General features: G+C 45.3%; 6 protein-coding genes across 6 annotated transcripts; 4 read left to right on the top strand and 2 right to left on the bottom strand.

Annotated features, from left to right (window-relative positions):
• Positions 1-375: 375 nt before the first annotated feature.
• Positions 376-773, top strand: C8R40DRAFT_1175105 (uncharacterized protein; the record flags this gene model as incomplete). Its single annotated transcript, XM_046232280.1, has 2 exons — positions 376-549; positions 609-773. The coding sequence occupies 2 exons, from the start codon at positions 376-378 to the stop codon at positions 771-773; spliced, it is 339 nt and encodes a 112-aa protein (XP_046081980.1).
• Positions 724-1,908, bottom strand: C8R40DRAFT_613701 (opioid growth factor receptor conserved region-domain-containing protein). Its single transcript, XM_046235640.1, has 4 exons — positions 1,667-1,908; positions 1,557-1,610; positions 1,263-1,483; positions 724-1,200 (listed from the first exon to the last, which is right to left on the bottom strand). Exons 1-4 carry the CDS (start codon positions 1,813-1,815, stop codon positions 872-874), a joined length of 753 nt encoding a protein of 250 aa, XP_046081979.1. The 5' UTR covers positions 1,816-1,908; the 3' UTR covers positions 724-871.
• A 650-nt stretch (positions 1,909-2,558) lies between these two features.
• On the top strand, positions 2,559-3,401 carry C8R40DRAFT_1055704 (O-methyltransferase family 3 protein; the record flags this gene model as incomplete). The annotated part of the gene is made up of 4 exons (XM_046225022.1): positions 2,559-2,785; positions 2,837-2,918; positions 2,977-3,168; positions 3,222-3,401. The coding sequence occupies 4 exons, from the start codon at positions 2,559-2,561 to the stop codon at positions 3,399-3,401; spliced, it is 681 nt and encodes a 226-aa protein (XP_046081978.1).
• Positions 3,402-6,451: 3,050 nt separating this feature from the next.
• On the bottom strand, positions 6,452-7,345 carry C8R40DRAFT_613570 (uncharacterized protein). The gene is made up of 2 exons (XM_046235639.1): positions 6,911-7,345; positions 6,452-6,856 (listed from the first exon to the last, which is right to left on the bottom strand). Exons 1-2 carry the CDS (start codon positions 7,193-7,195, stop codon positions 6,698-6,700), a joined length of 444 nt encoding a protein of 147 aa, XP_046081977.1. The 5' UTR covers positions 7,196-7,345; the 3' UTR covers positions 6,452-6,697.
• A 1,404-nt stretch (positions 7,346-8,749) lies between these two features.
• On the top strand, positions 8,750-10,232 carry C8R40DRAFT_1124266 (uncharacterized protein). The gene is made up of 2 exons (XM_046228928.1): positions 8,750-8,998; positions 9,059-10,232. The coding sequence occupies exons 1-2, from the start codon at positions 8,873-8,875 to the stop codon at positions 10,190-10,192; spliced, it is 1,260 nt and encodes a 419-aa protein (XP_046081976.1). The 5' UTR covers positions 8,750-8,872; the 3' UTR covers positions 10,193-10,232.
• A 348-nt stretch (positions 10,233-10,580) lies between these two features.
• C8R40DRAFT_613540 (uncharacterized protein) lies at positions 10,581-11,280 on the top strand. The gene is made up of 2 exons (XM_046235638.1): positions 10,581-10,926; positions 10,999-11,280. Exons 1-2 carry the CDS (start codon positions 10,772-10,774, stop codon positions 11,183-11,185), a joined length of 342 nt encoding a protein of 113 aa, XP_046081975.1. The 5' UTR covers positions 10,581-10,771; the 3' UTR covers positions 11,186-11,280.
• The last annotated feature ends 5,838 nt before the right edge of the window (positions 11,281-17,118 follow it).

Raw genomic sequence — 17,118 nt, 5'->3', positions numbered from 1 at the left:
TCCGAAGAATCACAATCCTTCTACTTGCTGTCCTCAATTTGACGTCATTTATCAACTCTTTCAATAAACTTCTCCAGGACGGTTCAGAACGTTCAATATTCAATGGTTGTACACGTCATTCTTCATTGCTCGAGGTTCTCCCTGATTCTCCCAACCCAATAATCCTTGCATGCGTTGGTTTTTTGGTCCTTTTCAATCGAAGATGATCAGATAAAACTAGATGGGGTATGCCGATTAGCGCACAGCCCGTACACGTTGAGCGGAATTTCATTTATTTAAAGCCACAATTCGCCACAATCTACTCATAGCCTACCACTCCCGATTCTCTCCGTCGTTGGTTTGCTTTCTATTGAGGTATTTCTCCTCCAATCACCAATGAACACTTCGGGATTTTACATCAACGAGCTCGAGAGGGCGCTCTCCGAACAAGCCCCGTTCATTCAGACATTTTCTGTGGACAGTTCTTCATCATTGCAGGCTACTGGATCAGTGACGCTACTGGAAGGAAATGTGGTTAATATCGAGATCACGAATCGAGGATTTCATTCGGTAAGTTTGATCTTTTCTCAAATATGAACGTGGACAAACAAACTTCTGCGCCACATTAGCACCAAGCCAGAGAACTACCTTTCGAGACCATTGAAGATCTTCTCCAGACAGTTAGTCCTCTCTACGCGCGACAGAGACAATCTGTTTTATTGGATGCTTTGGAAAAATTGTCTTCAAACCAGCCATTAAATGGAGGAAAAGACAAGCGTGAACACTGCGGTTGAATGACTGCCATCAGCTGTGTAACCTTGGATGTACGATGGTTGAAGCTGTTATTGTTAATATCCTCTCGTCAAGTAATCTAATCTACAGTCAGAATCATCTAGGCTTCATCGCTGACAGCCTCTCCTAAATGTCCATTTGATAAACGCCTTTTTAGAGCCTCCCGATATAACTCTCTAGTGAAGACAAACCCATTGCCGGCACGAACCCTAGCAATGGTTGCCTGAATCCAAGCTCTGTCTGCATCGTTTCGTAAACAATTGGCCCACCATCTATCCATACTGCCTCGAATTCCCGATGAATTCAGCTCTTTCGACTGGCTCTGTTCGTTGAGTACATGCAGCAAAAATCCACGGTTGAGCCGCTCCAGTCCAAATTCCGACAAGCATTTTAAAATACGAGATATTCGAAGGTTATTGTGCGAGGAACCTAGTGATTTTTGGTGTAAATCATTCGAGCGAATACACCGATTGTCAGTGCTATACACTCACGAATAAGATTCTTGTACCTCGCCACATAATTTCGTGGAGTGAGCGAGCGTCCAACCTCGCCAGTTTCGAGAGATACAAGACGCATGCCATAGAAATCGAGCATAAGCTTGTACGATGCAATGATACGACTGATTGCGTATGGATCTGATTTCAAGGCTTCAAGTTCGTGAGGTTGGAGAGGTTGAGACTCATAGTTCATGCCATATTCTCTGATCGGGAATCTGTCGACGGCCAGAGTCTCCAGCAGTCAGATACCAGTTCTGAGTAGCACGCCACAGTTGACGACAGACTTACAGCCATTGTATAAATCCATGTTTGTACTCAAGTTTGTCGTAGTCGCCAATCCAGCTGAGAAATTATATCAGCAACGTTCGACACCAGACGGTCGCCACAAAACAACACACCGTTCGTGAATTTGCTCAACCAGGAGATTATCAGGGCGACATCGTAGGCGATTGCTGTAAAACTGGAGATTGTCCGATAGACTTCTGTCATCGCTTCCATCAGGATAGCTCTCAAGGAATTCTTGAATGTCTGAGGGAAGATTTTGCATTGGAATTGGACAAGGGTGTACTAACGAAAAGAGTAGAGGGAGCGCTTACAGGATCGCTTGAACGCGCCATTAGTCAGAGCACGTGCTCGTTCGCTATTGCTGCTGAGTCACCAATTTTTCTTCTTCATGGCAACGTCATAATAGGTCATAATCAAACTCTCTGTGTGCTACCTCAGTCTTCTGCTGAATTGCTGAACGCAGACGGCGATAAGAGCAATGTCATAGCGATGATACAAGGACTGTATCTTATGCATGCATATGTATGTATCAGGCTATAGTGCCAACCAAAGCCAACCAGGTCTTGCGGCGCAGCATTTCTCGCTATATTTACTTCAAAGCGCTCTTGTTTCAAGACTGACTTTCATCTTCCCGGGAGAAAGGACCTTACCAGTTGGCACCGATTCAACTACGAACCGAGGGTCGTGAGGGAGCTTACTGTCATAGTTTTGAACTGGGTCCGTCATCTCTTGCTTCATCATCTACTGCGGCAACTCTTCTCTTTCTTCCTTTTTACCGATGTATCGCGGTGTATCGTGCTGGTAAAAATCTTGGACAGTAGATTCACACCTTTGGAGATTCGGAGTGGACTGTAATGAGAATCCAGTCATTGTATATCGACGTTGGATCCTTGGGCGCAGCATACACATGCTCTTATCACATTTCCTTAGGCTTTGTGGTGTATAAAAGGTCGCTGCTCAGCCCAACGAATGATCATCTCAAGAATAATTTCACCGTTCAACGCTATGGATAAGTTCAACGCAGCCACTTCAGTCATCGATTGGACAAAATCGGACGCCTACCATAACTCGTTCCTTATTCCCAAGGATGAGGTGATGGAGCTCGCTTTGAAGAACTCTATCGACAAAGGGCTACCTGACATCGCGGTCAGCCCTGCTCAGGGGAAACTTCTCAACTTGCTGGCTCAATCCGTAGGAGCTAAACATATCCTAGAGGTTGGGACTCTTGGAGGGTAATAAATTCATCATGATAGTTAATTGCATCTTGACCAACTTGTATTCAGATATTCCAGCATTTGGATGGGAAGAGCACTCCCCAAAGATGGAAAATTGATCACCCTCGAAATCAACGAGACTCACGCAAAGGTGGGACAAATTTACTTTTTGATCAGTTTGAAAGTAAAATTGCATGCCGTTCTTCCAGGTTGCTGGAGAAAATTTTGCAAAAGCCGGACTCGGCGACAAGTGCGAAGTCATTCTCGGTCCTGCCTATGAATCAATGATCGGTCTCCGTCCCAAAATCCCATTCGACCTGGTCTTCATCGACGCCGATAAGAGAAGTTATCCCAAGTACTTCGCTGAAGCCAAACGCCTTGTCAAAAAGGGCGGTGTAATCGTGTGTCATATTGCCTGCATCATACTCTCATGGGATATCTGATTATGATGTAGATTGTCGATAATGTGGTGCGCTATGGACAGGTCAATGACATGAGTGTCAATGACCCTGATACAGTTGGTATACGGGAACTCCTGGCATATATAAAGCAGGACAAGGAAGTTGAGGCAACTACCATAGCCACTGTGGGTGAACGAGCATTCGACGGTTTTTTGTATGCTATCCGAAAGTGATTCGGTCCAGATTCCACCTAAGAACGTTTCTAGAGATTTAGGAATTCAGTGCCTTGATATTTGAAGTGAATAGCGGGAATTGCGATGGGAACTGTTCTCCAGTTCAACAGGGACAATATTCTGAGCATGCATGTTACCGCAGATGAATCAAAGGCAGGGAATGATACAATCTACGTATGGTGGTATGAAACCTGGCAAATTGTGAAAATCTGTTCAAAACAATCAGTTGCAGATGGTCCAGGGGATAAGCAGGGTCATTGGTGGTGATTCTGAAACGCGTCAGAAATTCAACTGTAGCTTACACGGATTTTCTCCCCCAGTGTAGGTTCTTAGCTGAGAAGTTAGAGAAGTGGCTTAGGCTGCGCTTGAAGTCAATTCAGTCTCAGTCTGAAGCTCGATCTCGCCGCGGTTTTTGACCTGACTGCCATTAATATCAACCAAGGGGTGTCCGATATCGTCTACATATGCTCTCGGACGTTCTTCCCTTACGTCTGGTGATTATTCATTTCATTGTCAAAACCTTGATCGAATGTCATCTAGCAAGATATCTACTCATACTAGTACACAGATGGAAGATGGATACTTAGTATACTACACACTCGTAACTTTCGGTGGTCAGATTTGTTCGGATCTGTGCTCTTCTGGTATTAGAACTGTCTGCCTTTGCTTGAAGCTTGGGCTTATCTTGAAAGTTTTGGAGTAAGATGTGCCGTATGAACTATTTCCGAGTCTCATGGAACGATGGATTGCCTCAGGATTGCCTCCAAGTGGACGAGATTACTACAATGGCATCTGAGCATTCACTGTGTGCACTGGTGATCTGAAGGCGAATGTCAAGTTACTCTTGAGTCATACTAGGCATCGCTTGGTCTTACAGCTCTCCTCAGCCCTCCAACTAAGTTCAATCAACCATAACTATGTCACAGCGCTTTCTTGATATTCTATTACCCCAGAGCACTGTAGTATGGGGAAATAAGTAGAGCGCGGGATCGCTGCGGGGTGTGGTCTCGTTTTCGTATGATGATCATTTGCGGGGGTTGCCGCCCAAAGGGTTTCTCGTTGACACAGGGACTGCCAGTCAATGTGCATAACACTGCGGTAAGGATTCAATATTGTGAAGGGAGTAATCCGAGGACCAACAATGTCTTGATCAACTAGTTTATGAATACGAGGTATTTTGTCACTTTCCTAACGACAACATTAAATTCAGACCTCTAACTGAGAATTCGGCAGGAGTCGGGAAAGTCGGGAGAACGAATTTGAAAAGATTAATTGGCCCAGCTAACATTATAGAATATACGGGGTCACAAGGTCAGACAGCTCAGCGTTGTGTAATACTAATAAGCCTGGGGTAACATACTTCCGTGATGAACAAACTCTCATTCATCCAAAAATAATTTGATCCTTGAATCAAGGTCTCCGGAAGATAATGCACCTGCACCAGCCTGCACTGCTCGCGATAATTCAGATGGTTCGAGTTGTTGTCAATTGTGACATGCTAAGTACATACCGGCGAGCACCGTACTTGCCAATTTGAGTGCTGTACAAACGGAACGGGGATAATGTGTTGACGATGCGCACCGAGCGCATTTTGTTGCAACATAGCAATGTAGACGAAGGGATTTTTTTCGGAATCAGCCCAATCAAGCCCGGATCGACCTCAGTTTCCTACAGAGTAATGGTAGGCCGTGGTTCGAGAACACCTCTTCAACGAACCCATATGCGCAACTGAAATTCTCCAATTCTAACGCTAGTTTGATAATCAAATGACTTCGTATTCGGAGGAGACGCAAAATGGGGACTTCAGAAACCGCGAACGCAAATTTCATACATTTGTCCTCTTTGAGGGGTTGCAAGCCTGTAAAAAACGAATCTGGATAAGTCGGGAAACATCTAAACCTGTGAAAGCGTGGGACGCAGTCTCTCATCAAACGGTGAGAGTGAGAGATATTGTGTATCTTGGAGAAATCTCACTGTCGTTTAGTTCCGCGCCTATGCGAGAGAGTAATGGCGGCTGCTTTCCCCTCACTATTCCATTGGCCAATCTGATGAGGGAAGACTGACGTGGGTTAGTACGGGAAAAACCTGAGGTGAATTCTAACAAGTGGTATAACGGCCTATTCATGACAATACCGAGAGCACGGTTATTTCGGATGGGAGCTTGGTCTTGTCAGAAGTATACCTTCCAGTACTAGTAATTCAAGTTGGACACGTATAAAGGGTTACCGAGCTCATGTGTAACACCTGATCCATGGTTTCCTTCGCTGCGATTTATCCATTGCGCAATCAATATAAGCAGTGTATTGGTGGCAATCGACGGTGGACAACGGTGGACGTAGTAGAACTTGAGCTATGTCATCGGTATAGATCGGTATATCATAATCGGAATTGATCTTCAGCCCAAATGTTTCCAGCAGATTCGGTCACAGGAGTTGCACGGAAACTAGGCGTAGTGGCTTGTAGGTGATATAGTTGCCCACGAACGATTTATGAAGCACCTAATAAGGTCAAAGCTTGGTCAACCATTAGAGTAGTGTCAAAGCCCGGTCAAAGCGTTCCTACTCAGCGTTCCCAGGCCGTGTCCTCCTTCGATATAGTGGATCTTCGAGGAAACGATTTCCCATTCTCCATGGACTCATTTCCTTTAGCCAAATCAATCACCCATCGAAGAGCGCTCGTTCCCACTATAGACGCATAGGGATGCGGAACTATGCCTCCCATTCGAATTACTCTGACTTCTAAGTGCGGTGAATTTGGTACATGTCTGCTGAAAAAGGGATATCGACCAATCACGAAAATGAACATGAAGAATGTCAATCCAATCACTAACCAGACATCACCGCAAGAGAAGTTATTCCTGGTTCTTCCGACCGTGCGTGCGGTTAAAGTAAGAACGTGCTATGAGAGAAAGGAGTAACAATTGATTGTTCATTGGTATCGAAGGTCAAACAGAACGTTGTGGCGGACCGAAGTAATCCTACCATAAGCACTGGATGGCGCAATAGATGTTATCAATGTATATCCACTGAATTTCCGAATAACTCTCAGCAATGTCCTCTCGAACATCCTTACAATCTAGAAAATTTCTCCGAGGGAAATAGCTAGTCACCAACCAAAAATGTACGTTCCCTTGTAAATCGGAGTCAAAGGCCAAGGTGATGGGGAAGCGGCGATTCACGAATAGGGAAGAAGTTTAAGTTCGGACCAGATTCGGACCTCTCTGTATATGGGCGCTGGATGAGCGACAGAAGCGAGTAATATCGATACTACAGGCCCGAATCGTGAGAGAGAGAGGGCTAGGACCATGCCAAATTGCCACTGCGAGAAGGGATGATAAATTTATGGCACATTAACGATATCCTCCTTTGCCAGTTTATCCGAATCCTCTTGAGATATGTATTGTAGCATACTCGGTTACATGGTTCCGAAGTCTGCAAGTCTGTACGATCAAAGTTCTTTTCTTCATTTTCAAGAGAAATTGATTGCAAAGATAAGTAGGCGCAGCGTACCTCAAATCCACATTTAGCACAAGCATACAATTGCCAATCTTTCGTGATAAACTCCTCAGAGCAGATATGGATTCTTAGAGCAAGAATCCACATGAGCTCGCGATTTAGCTTCGAACCTTGTATCGGGATCAAGTGGAAGCACCGAGGAGGCTGGGATCTGGAAGGGCCATTATACCATCCGAAAAATAGCAGAAGCAAAACCAGCGACGAATTGAACGGCATCGCGGGAACAACAAAGCTTGTTCGAGACGTCGATGGGATTGCGCGTTGTACCATGACGCGCATAGGTTTTTCCGCAATGCCCCGCTTTGTGGCAACGTGTAAGTGGCTATACAATGCGAATTGCCATGGATTAATGATTCACAGCGTTAAGTATGATTCATATCCTATCCTATCCTCTATACCGCTCTATGTTATGGTCGAGACGTCCTTCAGCCTGATAGCTGATACTGAGCAACTGGTAACATTCATGCGCAAATTGATGGCAGCATTGCGAAACAACACGTACAACAAAAGGTAACAAGTCATGATTGTTTGCTACCGACGCGTAACTCTATTGAAGCGTCTCAGTTCGCCAGGAGTGCTGTTCGACAAGAGTAATAAGATGATAAGATCACTTACAGGAGAAGAGATGAAAATAAAATGAACACCGGAAATGAACGTATACTTACAGGTTAGAGGAACACATGCAATATATATTGAATATCGCAGAGGAAGATGCGGGAAGGACAAGGGCTCGCAAAAAACTTGAAGTCCAACGTCAAAGGCAGGATGAACAATGACAAACATGACGGGAATTGCGACAAAAGACGGGAATTTCGCGGCGCGGGTAGCGGACCGTAAAAGTAACCAATGAAAAATTCTCCCGAGAATTTTCCTGCGCTGGGCATAGGGTGTAGAACTGGTGAAGAATATAATTGGCGTCGCAGTCCGGTCGGCAGGAAATAAATGTGTGAGCGAGTAATGGATGAGCCCGAGGTTGAGTCGCTTCAACGATTGCAGGAGATCATCCCGAGGTCACCTCACCGTCATGATGATACCTTCCCTGATTTCCTGGAGAGGTTTAGACTGAGTTTTGAGCCTTGACAACATTTGCCGCTTCCGCGGGCCATGGAAGTCCCAAGGCTCTATAACTTATAAGGCTCTATATCGGCGACGATTTGCAGCAAGTACATTGCAGGGTATCATCGTGTGGAAGGGAACGGAACGGAAGGAGAATTTTCAAATTGTTTAAACGATTTTTAGAAATCGTCGACGTCGTTTGGAGCGCTTTGAGGTCGACGCAGCAAATTGCATCAGAGACATACATGTCTATGAACTTTGAGGTACAGCCTAGGTACGACTTTGAAAGCGGCGCATCGATAATTGTTATCGCTGACCCGGTGTTGCCTATAATCGATCTTTCGGGACATGCCTAGTATATATGCATGTGCACGCGGGGAATACGGGCTAGGAGAAAAATCTGTTCCGCTGCTTGCGCTTGAAAAAACTACCATGAGATTACATGGCCAGTGGCCGTGTGCTGTAAGCGATCGATACAGCGGGAAATATCATATGCGCATATAGGTGGCACAAGGAATGAAATATTTATTCCACACAAATGTCATTTTACGTTGGGATTCGCGATGCAAGAGAAATTAGGAGAGGAAAGGTGAATATTTTACGTTCTAGGAGGCTTGCAGGCAAGAGAACGCGGGGAACCTCCAACGGGTGATTCAAGGGTGAAATCTGATTCGCCTAAACCGCGGGGATCCGGTAAGGTGTGACGTGACAAAGACACGCGGAAACAAAAAATAAATAATTAACTAATGGACAAATGGAGAGCTCGCTCCGCTTACCCGATGGAGGGAATGGTTTTATAAGACGGTATCATTCCCGTTTTAAAACTTCTTTTCCCTCATCAAATCCCAGCCTCAGCGTTTTGCCCTTCCACTTCTACTATCTGTAGAGAAGACTTTTTACATGGTGGTTATGGATTTCGACACAGCCTGGTGTCCCGTCTGCGATAGACAAATAACTCCCAAACGTATCACACAGCTAGTAACAACAGATCAGCGACCGGCTACAGGAACCATTGGTTCTGGTGAGCTTCCAGATTTCTTCTACTATCTTTGTTTTATTCACGCGCGAATCATTCAATAAGCTCGCCAGCGAAATGTTCAAAATCGTCTAGTAACAAAGACAAAGACAGTTATCGACCAAGGTCCTTACCCTTTGTACTGTTCCGACGAATGCAAAATGGCAGACATGCTACACCAACATGAAGATGTCTACGCGCCACCAACGTATCCCCTCTATCATTCATCTACGCGCTCCCATCACAGTAAATCCGAACACGCTCAGGGATCTCCACCATCGGACATTGAGTCCGATTGCTTGTCCACAACAACAACGGACATTTCGTATTCTTCGCCGACTTCTGAAAGTTCCGCTTTACCCGCAAGTACTCCCATTACTTGCCACCCGAAACAGCGTTCATCCTCATTCCTAACCGGCGGCTCATCTCGCTCTGGTCCTCGTTATGTCCCCTGCTCTTTACCGACCACATCTACGCTTTCAAGTACTTTTAGTGATTATGAGGGCAAATCGACACCACCTACTCAGGACGATTTTCTCCTCTCTCAGTTTCATGGCTCATTTTCTCGACGCAGCGAGTCCAGAGTTTCTATGTATTCGAGCCCTTCGTCTCCAGGCTCACACTCTCCACCTTCTCTCTCGGCTTTGAGTATCAGCCCTAGACGTGAAAGGCCAATATTGCCTCATGCAGCTCAGGGTAAATTGCTGGTACCTGAGGTCTATGTTCGGGTACCAACAAGGCCCTCCACTTCCCGCCGGGAATCGTCCTCGTCATTGGCGTCATTAGCTTCTATTTCTTCTGCCCCAGGAAGTTTTACGACAAGGAACAGAACAGGAAGTATGGCATCTATCGGCAGTTCCCGTGCCAGTCTCAAAAGTCCCTTAGCCCGATATGGAGGCGAATTCGGCGATGATGAGAAAGATCAATGCGATCTCAGCGAGGAGGACGAATCCGCATGCGATGATGATGATGCTCCATTAAGCCCTGGGCTAAGTGGGTTCGGTTTCGCCTCGAGCCCGAAAAGGCCCATGATGAGCGACATGCGCGCTTGGTCTTTTGATGCCTACTCAAAGCCTTCATCGGGCAGTGCTTTCTCCACTGTACGCGAACCTCGCAGGGAGAGGAGGAAAAATGCAAAGAAAGTAGAAGACAGACAACGTTATAATCCTGATGGTAAAAAACTATTCCTGTTTCCTACGGATTAGCTTGGTTAGCACCTCTCCTTTTTTGCGGCACATCTACCAGGTGTTTCCTCTTCGCATTGCATTGGTCCATACGAACGCATCATCATCAGGCGTGTTCAATTAAAAAATACGGTTTCACGGCTTTCTAGAAATTGCACGATTTCTTGAAAAATAATTTCCATACTTAGTAATTTCTTACAGATTCCGCAAAGCCGTGAAACCGTATTTGATTAATTGAACACGCCTATCCATACCCATATCCCCTCTCTCATACCCCATCCCCCCTGACTAATCCATCGGCTCTTTGGTTTCCATCGGCTTCCTTATACATATCATCGGATCTCTCATCGTCGTTGCTGACTTTCGTCATTCCACACTCCTCGCATCAATTCGTCATTGCCCCCTTTCACCTATCGCATTCCTATCTGTCAAACTACCATTCAAGCAAAAAATCACGGTTGTACATATATTCTTTGTACCATTAGCTTTCATTGTCATTCCTGTGTATTTCTCTCCGTCCTCGTCGTTGCTATCGGTTTTCTTATGGTTATTTGAATCCTTTTAATTTATTGAAAACAGACGTTGGGTCTTCATTTCGACATGCGGTTGTTTTTCTCGTGTGCATACTTTATTTTCGCTTATCCTTGGTGTACCACTTTAATGGATTCCCTTCATCACCTCCATCCCCTCTACCTTACCTTCACGTTTTCTATGTTGACGCAACTTTACGAATTATGCGTACCATTAATGACATAGTATGTACAATAATGTGCATACAATTTGACGTATAATGATCCATGATTGAAATTTCGTCGTGCCTTACGAAGCAAAGAACCATCCTGGCTTCTAGTTCGCTTTTTCTCCCTATTTGAAACTCTCCTTCCCCGTTCCTTGGACCGTGGCTTATGGTGGCTTGAAGGCGTAGCACTTTGTGCGGGTACAATATGTAGCGACAGCGGCATTTATTTTCGCTTGCAAGGTAATTACCGACGCTCCCACCTACGACAAACTTAGCCAGTCTAAGTAGGTCTAAGTCTGGTCTGAGCTGATGTCTATGTAATTACTCCAATCTCTTATGGAAACTGGTGATGCTTGCAGACGGAGCGGATATGATTGCTCTTATTTGGAAGGTTGATGCGCGGTGAAGGCTAGGGACAACAGGGATGATGCTCAAATTTCAAATCTCATGTCCCAACGGTGTAAATGGACAAAATCAGGACTCCCAAAATGCCTGCTTTTCTTTTGACTTCAGAACGCCCAGTTTTACCTGATTTTTCCTCATTCCTACCAGGCATATCCCTAAAAATAGGCAGTTTGTGTGTAAATTTCAGGAATTTGTGTGTGAAAACTCACAAATATTGCCACATTATGAGGCCTAATGCAGTTAATTAGATGGACTTTCTTGGTATAGTGCAGGTATAGTGGTAAATCTACTACGGTTACATTCTTATGTACCCGGTCGGAATACCAGCCCTCCTCACGAAGTCAGATTTCACCAGATTTCACCCGTTTTTGACTTTGGTTTTATAAATGACCCCACTTTTAACCCGTTCCGGCATCAGAGGAACGGACATCGATATCGCTACGGTACCCTTTTCGATTGGGATCTGCAGGTTTGAGAACGGCGTTTCGGGGACGCTTAGATGCTAGGTTCTGCTATGTATGTTGTGGCGAATGATAATATCAGACCCTGGAACTCCTTTTGCAAACTCTTTTCATACATGGAATTTGCTTTTAATACGGGTCCTTTAATGGCCTTTGATTCTCCATGCCTAGAGTCCATAAATTTTATACATAGTCACGGTAGTGGATTCCGGCTACCATATCTGCGTCTTCGAGTATAAGCAAAAGGGCAGAATGGGGACCGTCGCAGAAATGTGAAAGGGTAAATCAGGGACTGCCGATGGACATTAGAGGGTTCAAATTTCGGACTTCAAGCCTGTTCAAGCCTTCAAGAATAATGTAAAGGGGCTTTGAATATACATTTTTACCGTTCGGAGGTTATAAATGACTATCATGCATAGGCTTGAAGAGGTATCCTTATGTGACAGATGTTTGTCTTGGATAAACTATGTAAGGGAGACGGGGGGACCGAGGAAAAAATAATGCAAAGCCCTACTTGAACCAAAGTGAATGCTACTAGATACCGTTTGTTCTCTGAACCACTTAGATAGTATGTGTCCTATTCCCAGACTGCTTCCCACTATCTTCGATACAGATTCTGGAGCCCTTGCCGAACATTCAGACAGATGGACTGCGATGGATATGTTTAACAGATAGCATTAAAATGGACCCCCCTCTATGTCCTCTTCAATGCAAACTCTGGAGTCTAGGTCGGGCATACATACATAGGTTGATGCGGCATGCAAATTGCACAATATACACCTGTAGGCCCGAGGATATGCACATCCGAAAGGGATGTCCATCAATGAAGTTTGAGCCTCGCGGAAATGTTCATTCTGGCTGGAGACGCGGATGAGACGTGTTCATACTGACTGGCACCTTTCGTAGAAGTATAATAATGGGTCACCGGTTTGCATACTGGCGCAGGGCAACGGGTGAATTTCGGTATCTTACCAAAACCTCACGGCAGACTCGAGGGATCCAACTTGCAAGTCCTGGAGATCCCTTGCTCTTTACAGCAGGAACGCAGATCAACCAATATAATCGTATTTAGAGTCAAGCCTAGATCACCCATTGAGAGCCCTGCCTTGGTTTCCTCGATCTGATAGACAACAGTAACGCGACGATTATTATTGTAGACAGTAGAGTCGAGCCTAGACTTGAGGGCTTGAGGGCTTCTTCCGTCTGATGAAAAACGGAGGCTGGGTGAGAAAGACCCGATAAGATTTGAATGAAAGTACGAATGTGGATTGTTGAACGTGCATCGTCTCGTCCCAACATAACTCAACGACTTCCAGCAAGCCATGTGGATCGTGCGCAGACGGCAGAAAGGAACACATGCAAACATACCTGTGGAAAGCCCGAAGATATCGTCTGAATCCCGGGACCAACAAGGACCTACTGTGAAAGGCTTCGTTACCAATCTTTACCGCCGTCGGACCGTCAAAATCGTAACAATTGCGTTCCACCAGGTGCCACCCTGTCCCAACAGGTTCCAACCTTTGCAACTTAATAAATTGACTTTTCCCGTTAAAAGTACTCTCAACTTACCAGAACGTACATTACTTACCGTACCCAGCTAATTGATTCTTCCCCTCCCTCCCACACAGTTCCAGTCCGATTATCCTCCGTGCGTCCTTCGCACAAGTATGTATGTAAGTGGCACAAACTTTTGAGATACTGCGGAAGGTCAGAGCGGGAAGACAATGATCCAACCCTCAGAAGAAAGCCTACCTAGCCTAAGATGTTCATAGCGTACTATGTAGTATTTACTAAAAGATTAGGAGTATATTTTGTGCCATTGTTTATAATCTTCCTCATCCTCCAGTTCACGCCAGCTAAGGATGGACGGATGACGGCGACTGTAAGTGAGCCTCGTAGTTAAGTAAGTGGACGGAGGCTATCATATAATTATTCTCACATGCCAATCGTTATTTTCTCAGCAAATTTCACAAACAAATGGGAACATATGGGTCAGATAGACAACTCATTGACTAATCCATGAAAGGCCGTCCTTTGTGAAAATCCAGGAGCGCTAACATATAGACTGATCGGAGTTTGGCGAAGTGTGTCCTGTTATTGGAAGAATAACATGGCGCAAATTAACGGCGAGTAGGGGTAGGGGACGAGCTTTAGCCAAAGTATTAAGATAGAGCCTCACCGTAAGAACTTGACAATATCAAAACGGTCTGTTCAACGGCGCACGCTGATTAATGAATGAGTTGCTTGGAAAGATAAGGATGGGATGAATACTTAGCAGTCACAACCACCTTACATAGGAAGATTGTTCGATTCAAAGTAAGCATGGCAGACAACGAGGATGAGCAAAACGTCGGCTAGATAAGTGACACTAGTATTTCATCCGAATTTCGTTCATGAATGGGACGATTGTCTAGACAGAATATTAAACCTTGAAGAGTCAGCGAAATGAATTCTATCTAATGAACAGCAGCGTGCATCCTCAATCAGTCTTCGATAGGATGTCAAGGGAAAGGAAAGGAAATTCATTGCACGACGTTGTCCAAAGGGACCTCCGAAGGATGTCATTTGCCGCCTTGACAGCCTGCTCGGCTCGAGCAGTCGCCACTAAGTACTACTTAATGCATGAAGGTCAGTCAGGTGGCTGGGGTAGATCATATGCCGAAACTTTCTCCTCGTAGCTCGGTCGCAGCTTGGATAGGCTCAGCTAAGCATGTTGCACAGATGTGACGATCCAAGCTTGAAGCAACAAGAAAGTATAAAGCTTCAAGGCCGCTCCGATGTATCGTGAAGTTGATGGAACAAGTAGGTAAATATGACAGAGAAGAAATTAGAGCGCTCACTGCAATCACCTTGCTTGTCAAGTCTATCTGCCACCGACAATTGAAGCAGTTTCTGGTGTCTTTTGTACACATGTACAAACAAATCAGTGACTTTCTCACAATAAAAGTGCACTATGACCTGCTTCAGCTTTTGGCCTCTCAACAACCCAATTACCATCTCAGGCTCAATGAGGAGATTTGTATTATGCCAAATAGCAGCCTAGCACACTTTATTGAAGATGAGTAGTGCTATGTAAGTATGAAAATGCGCCACTCCCGTCATGATCTTTTTTTGTTTTTTTTGAATTTTTCATTAACCGCAAGTAAGTAAGGCTAAGTACTAAGGCGCGGGGAGTTGCGGCGACCAGCTAGTGGTGGTAAGCCTGGCTTATCGCCCAGCTTCATTCTCTGGTTCTGGATGATGTGTGGAAGGTCTGTAGAGGATGGTATAGTTGAGGGTCGTGTGATTTAGGTAGTACGTATTGTATCGAAGGTTTGTTTAACGTGTTCGGTAATGCATATGCATACCTTGAAGAAAAGTGTAAACGACGTGAAGGAGATAAAGGGCCTCACACACTCTGCCCATGACTAGGAGAAGGACCACTAGGGAAAACCAAGCCCCCATTGCAGGCGTAACCGCGCTGTGGCCTTTATGGCTCTTGCTGGGCTTGGGCAGCCACCAAGTTACTTCTCCTGTAACTTGGGGCCAAAACCCACGCTCTCGAGTTGCGAGCTCGATGCACCGGTGGTCCTGGGTTTTGTGTGCTGGCAGGTGAAATGTAAATACATGTGTAGTATGTGGGGGAGTTGGGAGTTGGGGGTTATGTTGCCTCTGGCCCTGGATCATCAGAATCCACGGTTTCTTCCCGCCAGTCCGCCTCGGGAGTTATACCTTCACCAGCTAGGTTGCGGTACATGATTTCAAGCTCGTCCCATATGCCTAGTGGTGTATAGACTCCCGTCATGATCATCAGCCCGGCTAGCCCGTCTTGTGGTCGTCCACGAAGAGAATATCGATAAACCCTAGTCATCGACAATAAAGCATGTGTGGCTATGTGTCCTCGAATCGTCCTGAAAGTTGTCGCCCAACGACGACGCCCGGCATTCAATATAGAATAAATAGTTACAGCTAGTACTAGATATAGTGTTGCTCCGCTGGCAGTTTTGAGAATTTTCCGTTCCAAGAAGGGTGGTTGTACACTGTATTGATCAATGACCATCCTCAGAAAAAGGTCAGATGTACCGTGACTTACACGTTAGATAAATCAACTTTGACCTTCCCATTCTGGGAAATCAACCTGCTTCATACCACTTCATCCCATTAACATCAACGTCGACGCCAGGTGCGCACCCTGTTTGTGGTTGAGCTTCGTAGATGTTCTGGCAAGTCATATTCTTAACGAAACTAAAGTGGTTGACCTAATTTAAAGTGAGTATCAAAATAATGACTGCTGGACGCAGATCTAGAGCTGGTACTAGTTCGAAAAATTGTACAATGTCGTACAAGTAGGATTTTTCAATTTATCAACTCATCTTGATTCCTGACCGATGGTTGAGCCATGGTCTGATGTTGAAGATTCCGTTCTCCATAGCAGTCAGAGAACCAGCTCAGTCACGAAATGTTATCAGATGAGATGACAGACACCAGCCCACTAGAAACTTGTATGGGTCGCTTCTTTGCACCCAACTCTGTTGCTGACTGGGCGAATTCTGATGCTTACCACAACTCGTGCTTTCTACATAAAGATGCTATCCATAACAGCTGTCATCAGAAATTGCATGGACTTTGGGGGCGAGCCTCGCACAGGGCAAAATCATGAACTTGCTCGCGCAGTCATCGGGCGCGAAACACATTCTTGAAGTTGGAACTCTTGAGACTTGGAGGGTTATTTTTTCCGCAATCTCGCGCTTCAGTGTACAGATATGTCTGATGCTAGTAACTGGACGGGAAAGGCTATCCCAGACGATGGAGAACCCATCACTCTAGAGGTCAACGAAATGCATGCCAAGGTTCAACAGATCAGCGATAGTTTTGCAGAACATGGCTGATGTTATATAGGTCGCCTGGAAGAATCTGACCAATGCAGGTCTTGAGGGCAAGTGCAAGGTTATCCTGGGCCCTGTTTATGATTTAATGACTAGTTTTCGCCCCGATGTCCCCTTCTTCATCAACAAAAATTCTGATGTCAAATAATATACCGAGCGAGGCTAAGCACCTTGAAGAAGGGAGGTGTGATTGTCAATTGCATTGTGACTATTTGCTGGGAATATTCGCTGGCCTGCATAACAACAGATTATTGACAACATCGTAGAATATGGGAACCCTCTCTGATACAGAGTTGGGGAATTCAAGCTGGGGACTTGGAGTGCGGCTGTTTTAAAGGAGTCGAGGCACCGGCTACCATTATTGCCTGTGGGTGAACGACGAGGTTTTGATGGATTTTTGTGCGATGTTCGGAAGTAGTATCAATTTGAGTAGCTCTATATACGCAGCCTCGACTTGGTTTCTAAATTCTGTTACTT

The sequence above is a fragment of the Lentinula edodes genome (assembly GCF_021015755.1).
Source record: "Lentinula edodes strain Le(Bin) 0899 ss11 chromosome Unknown C8R40scaffold_41, whole genome shotgun sequence".
NCBI classification, from domain to species: Eukaryota; Fungi; Basidiomycota; class Agaricomycetes; order Agaricales; family Omphalotaceae; genus Lentinula; species Lentinula edodes.
This window is presented reverse-complemented; position numbering and strand designations above follow the sequence as displayed.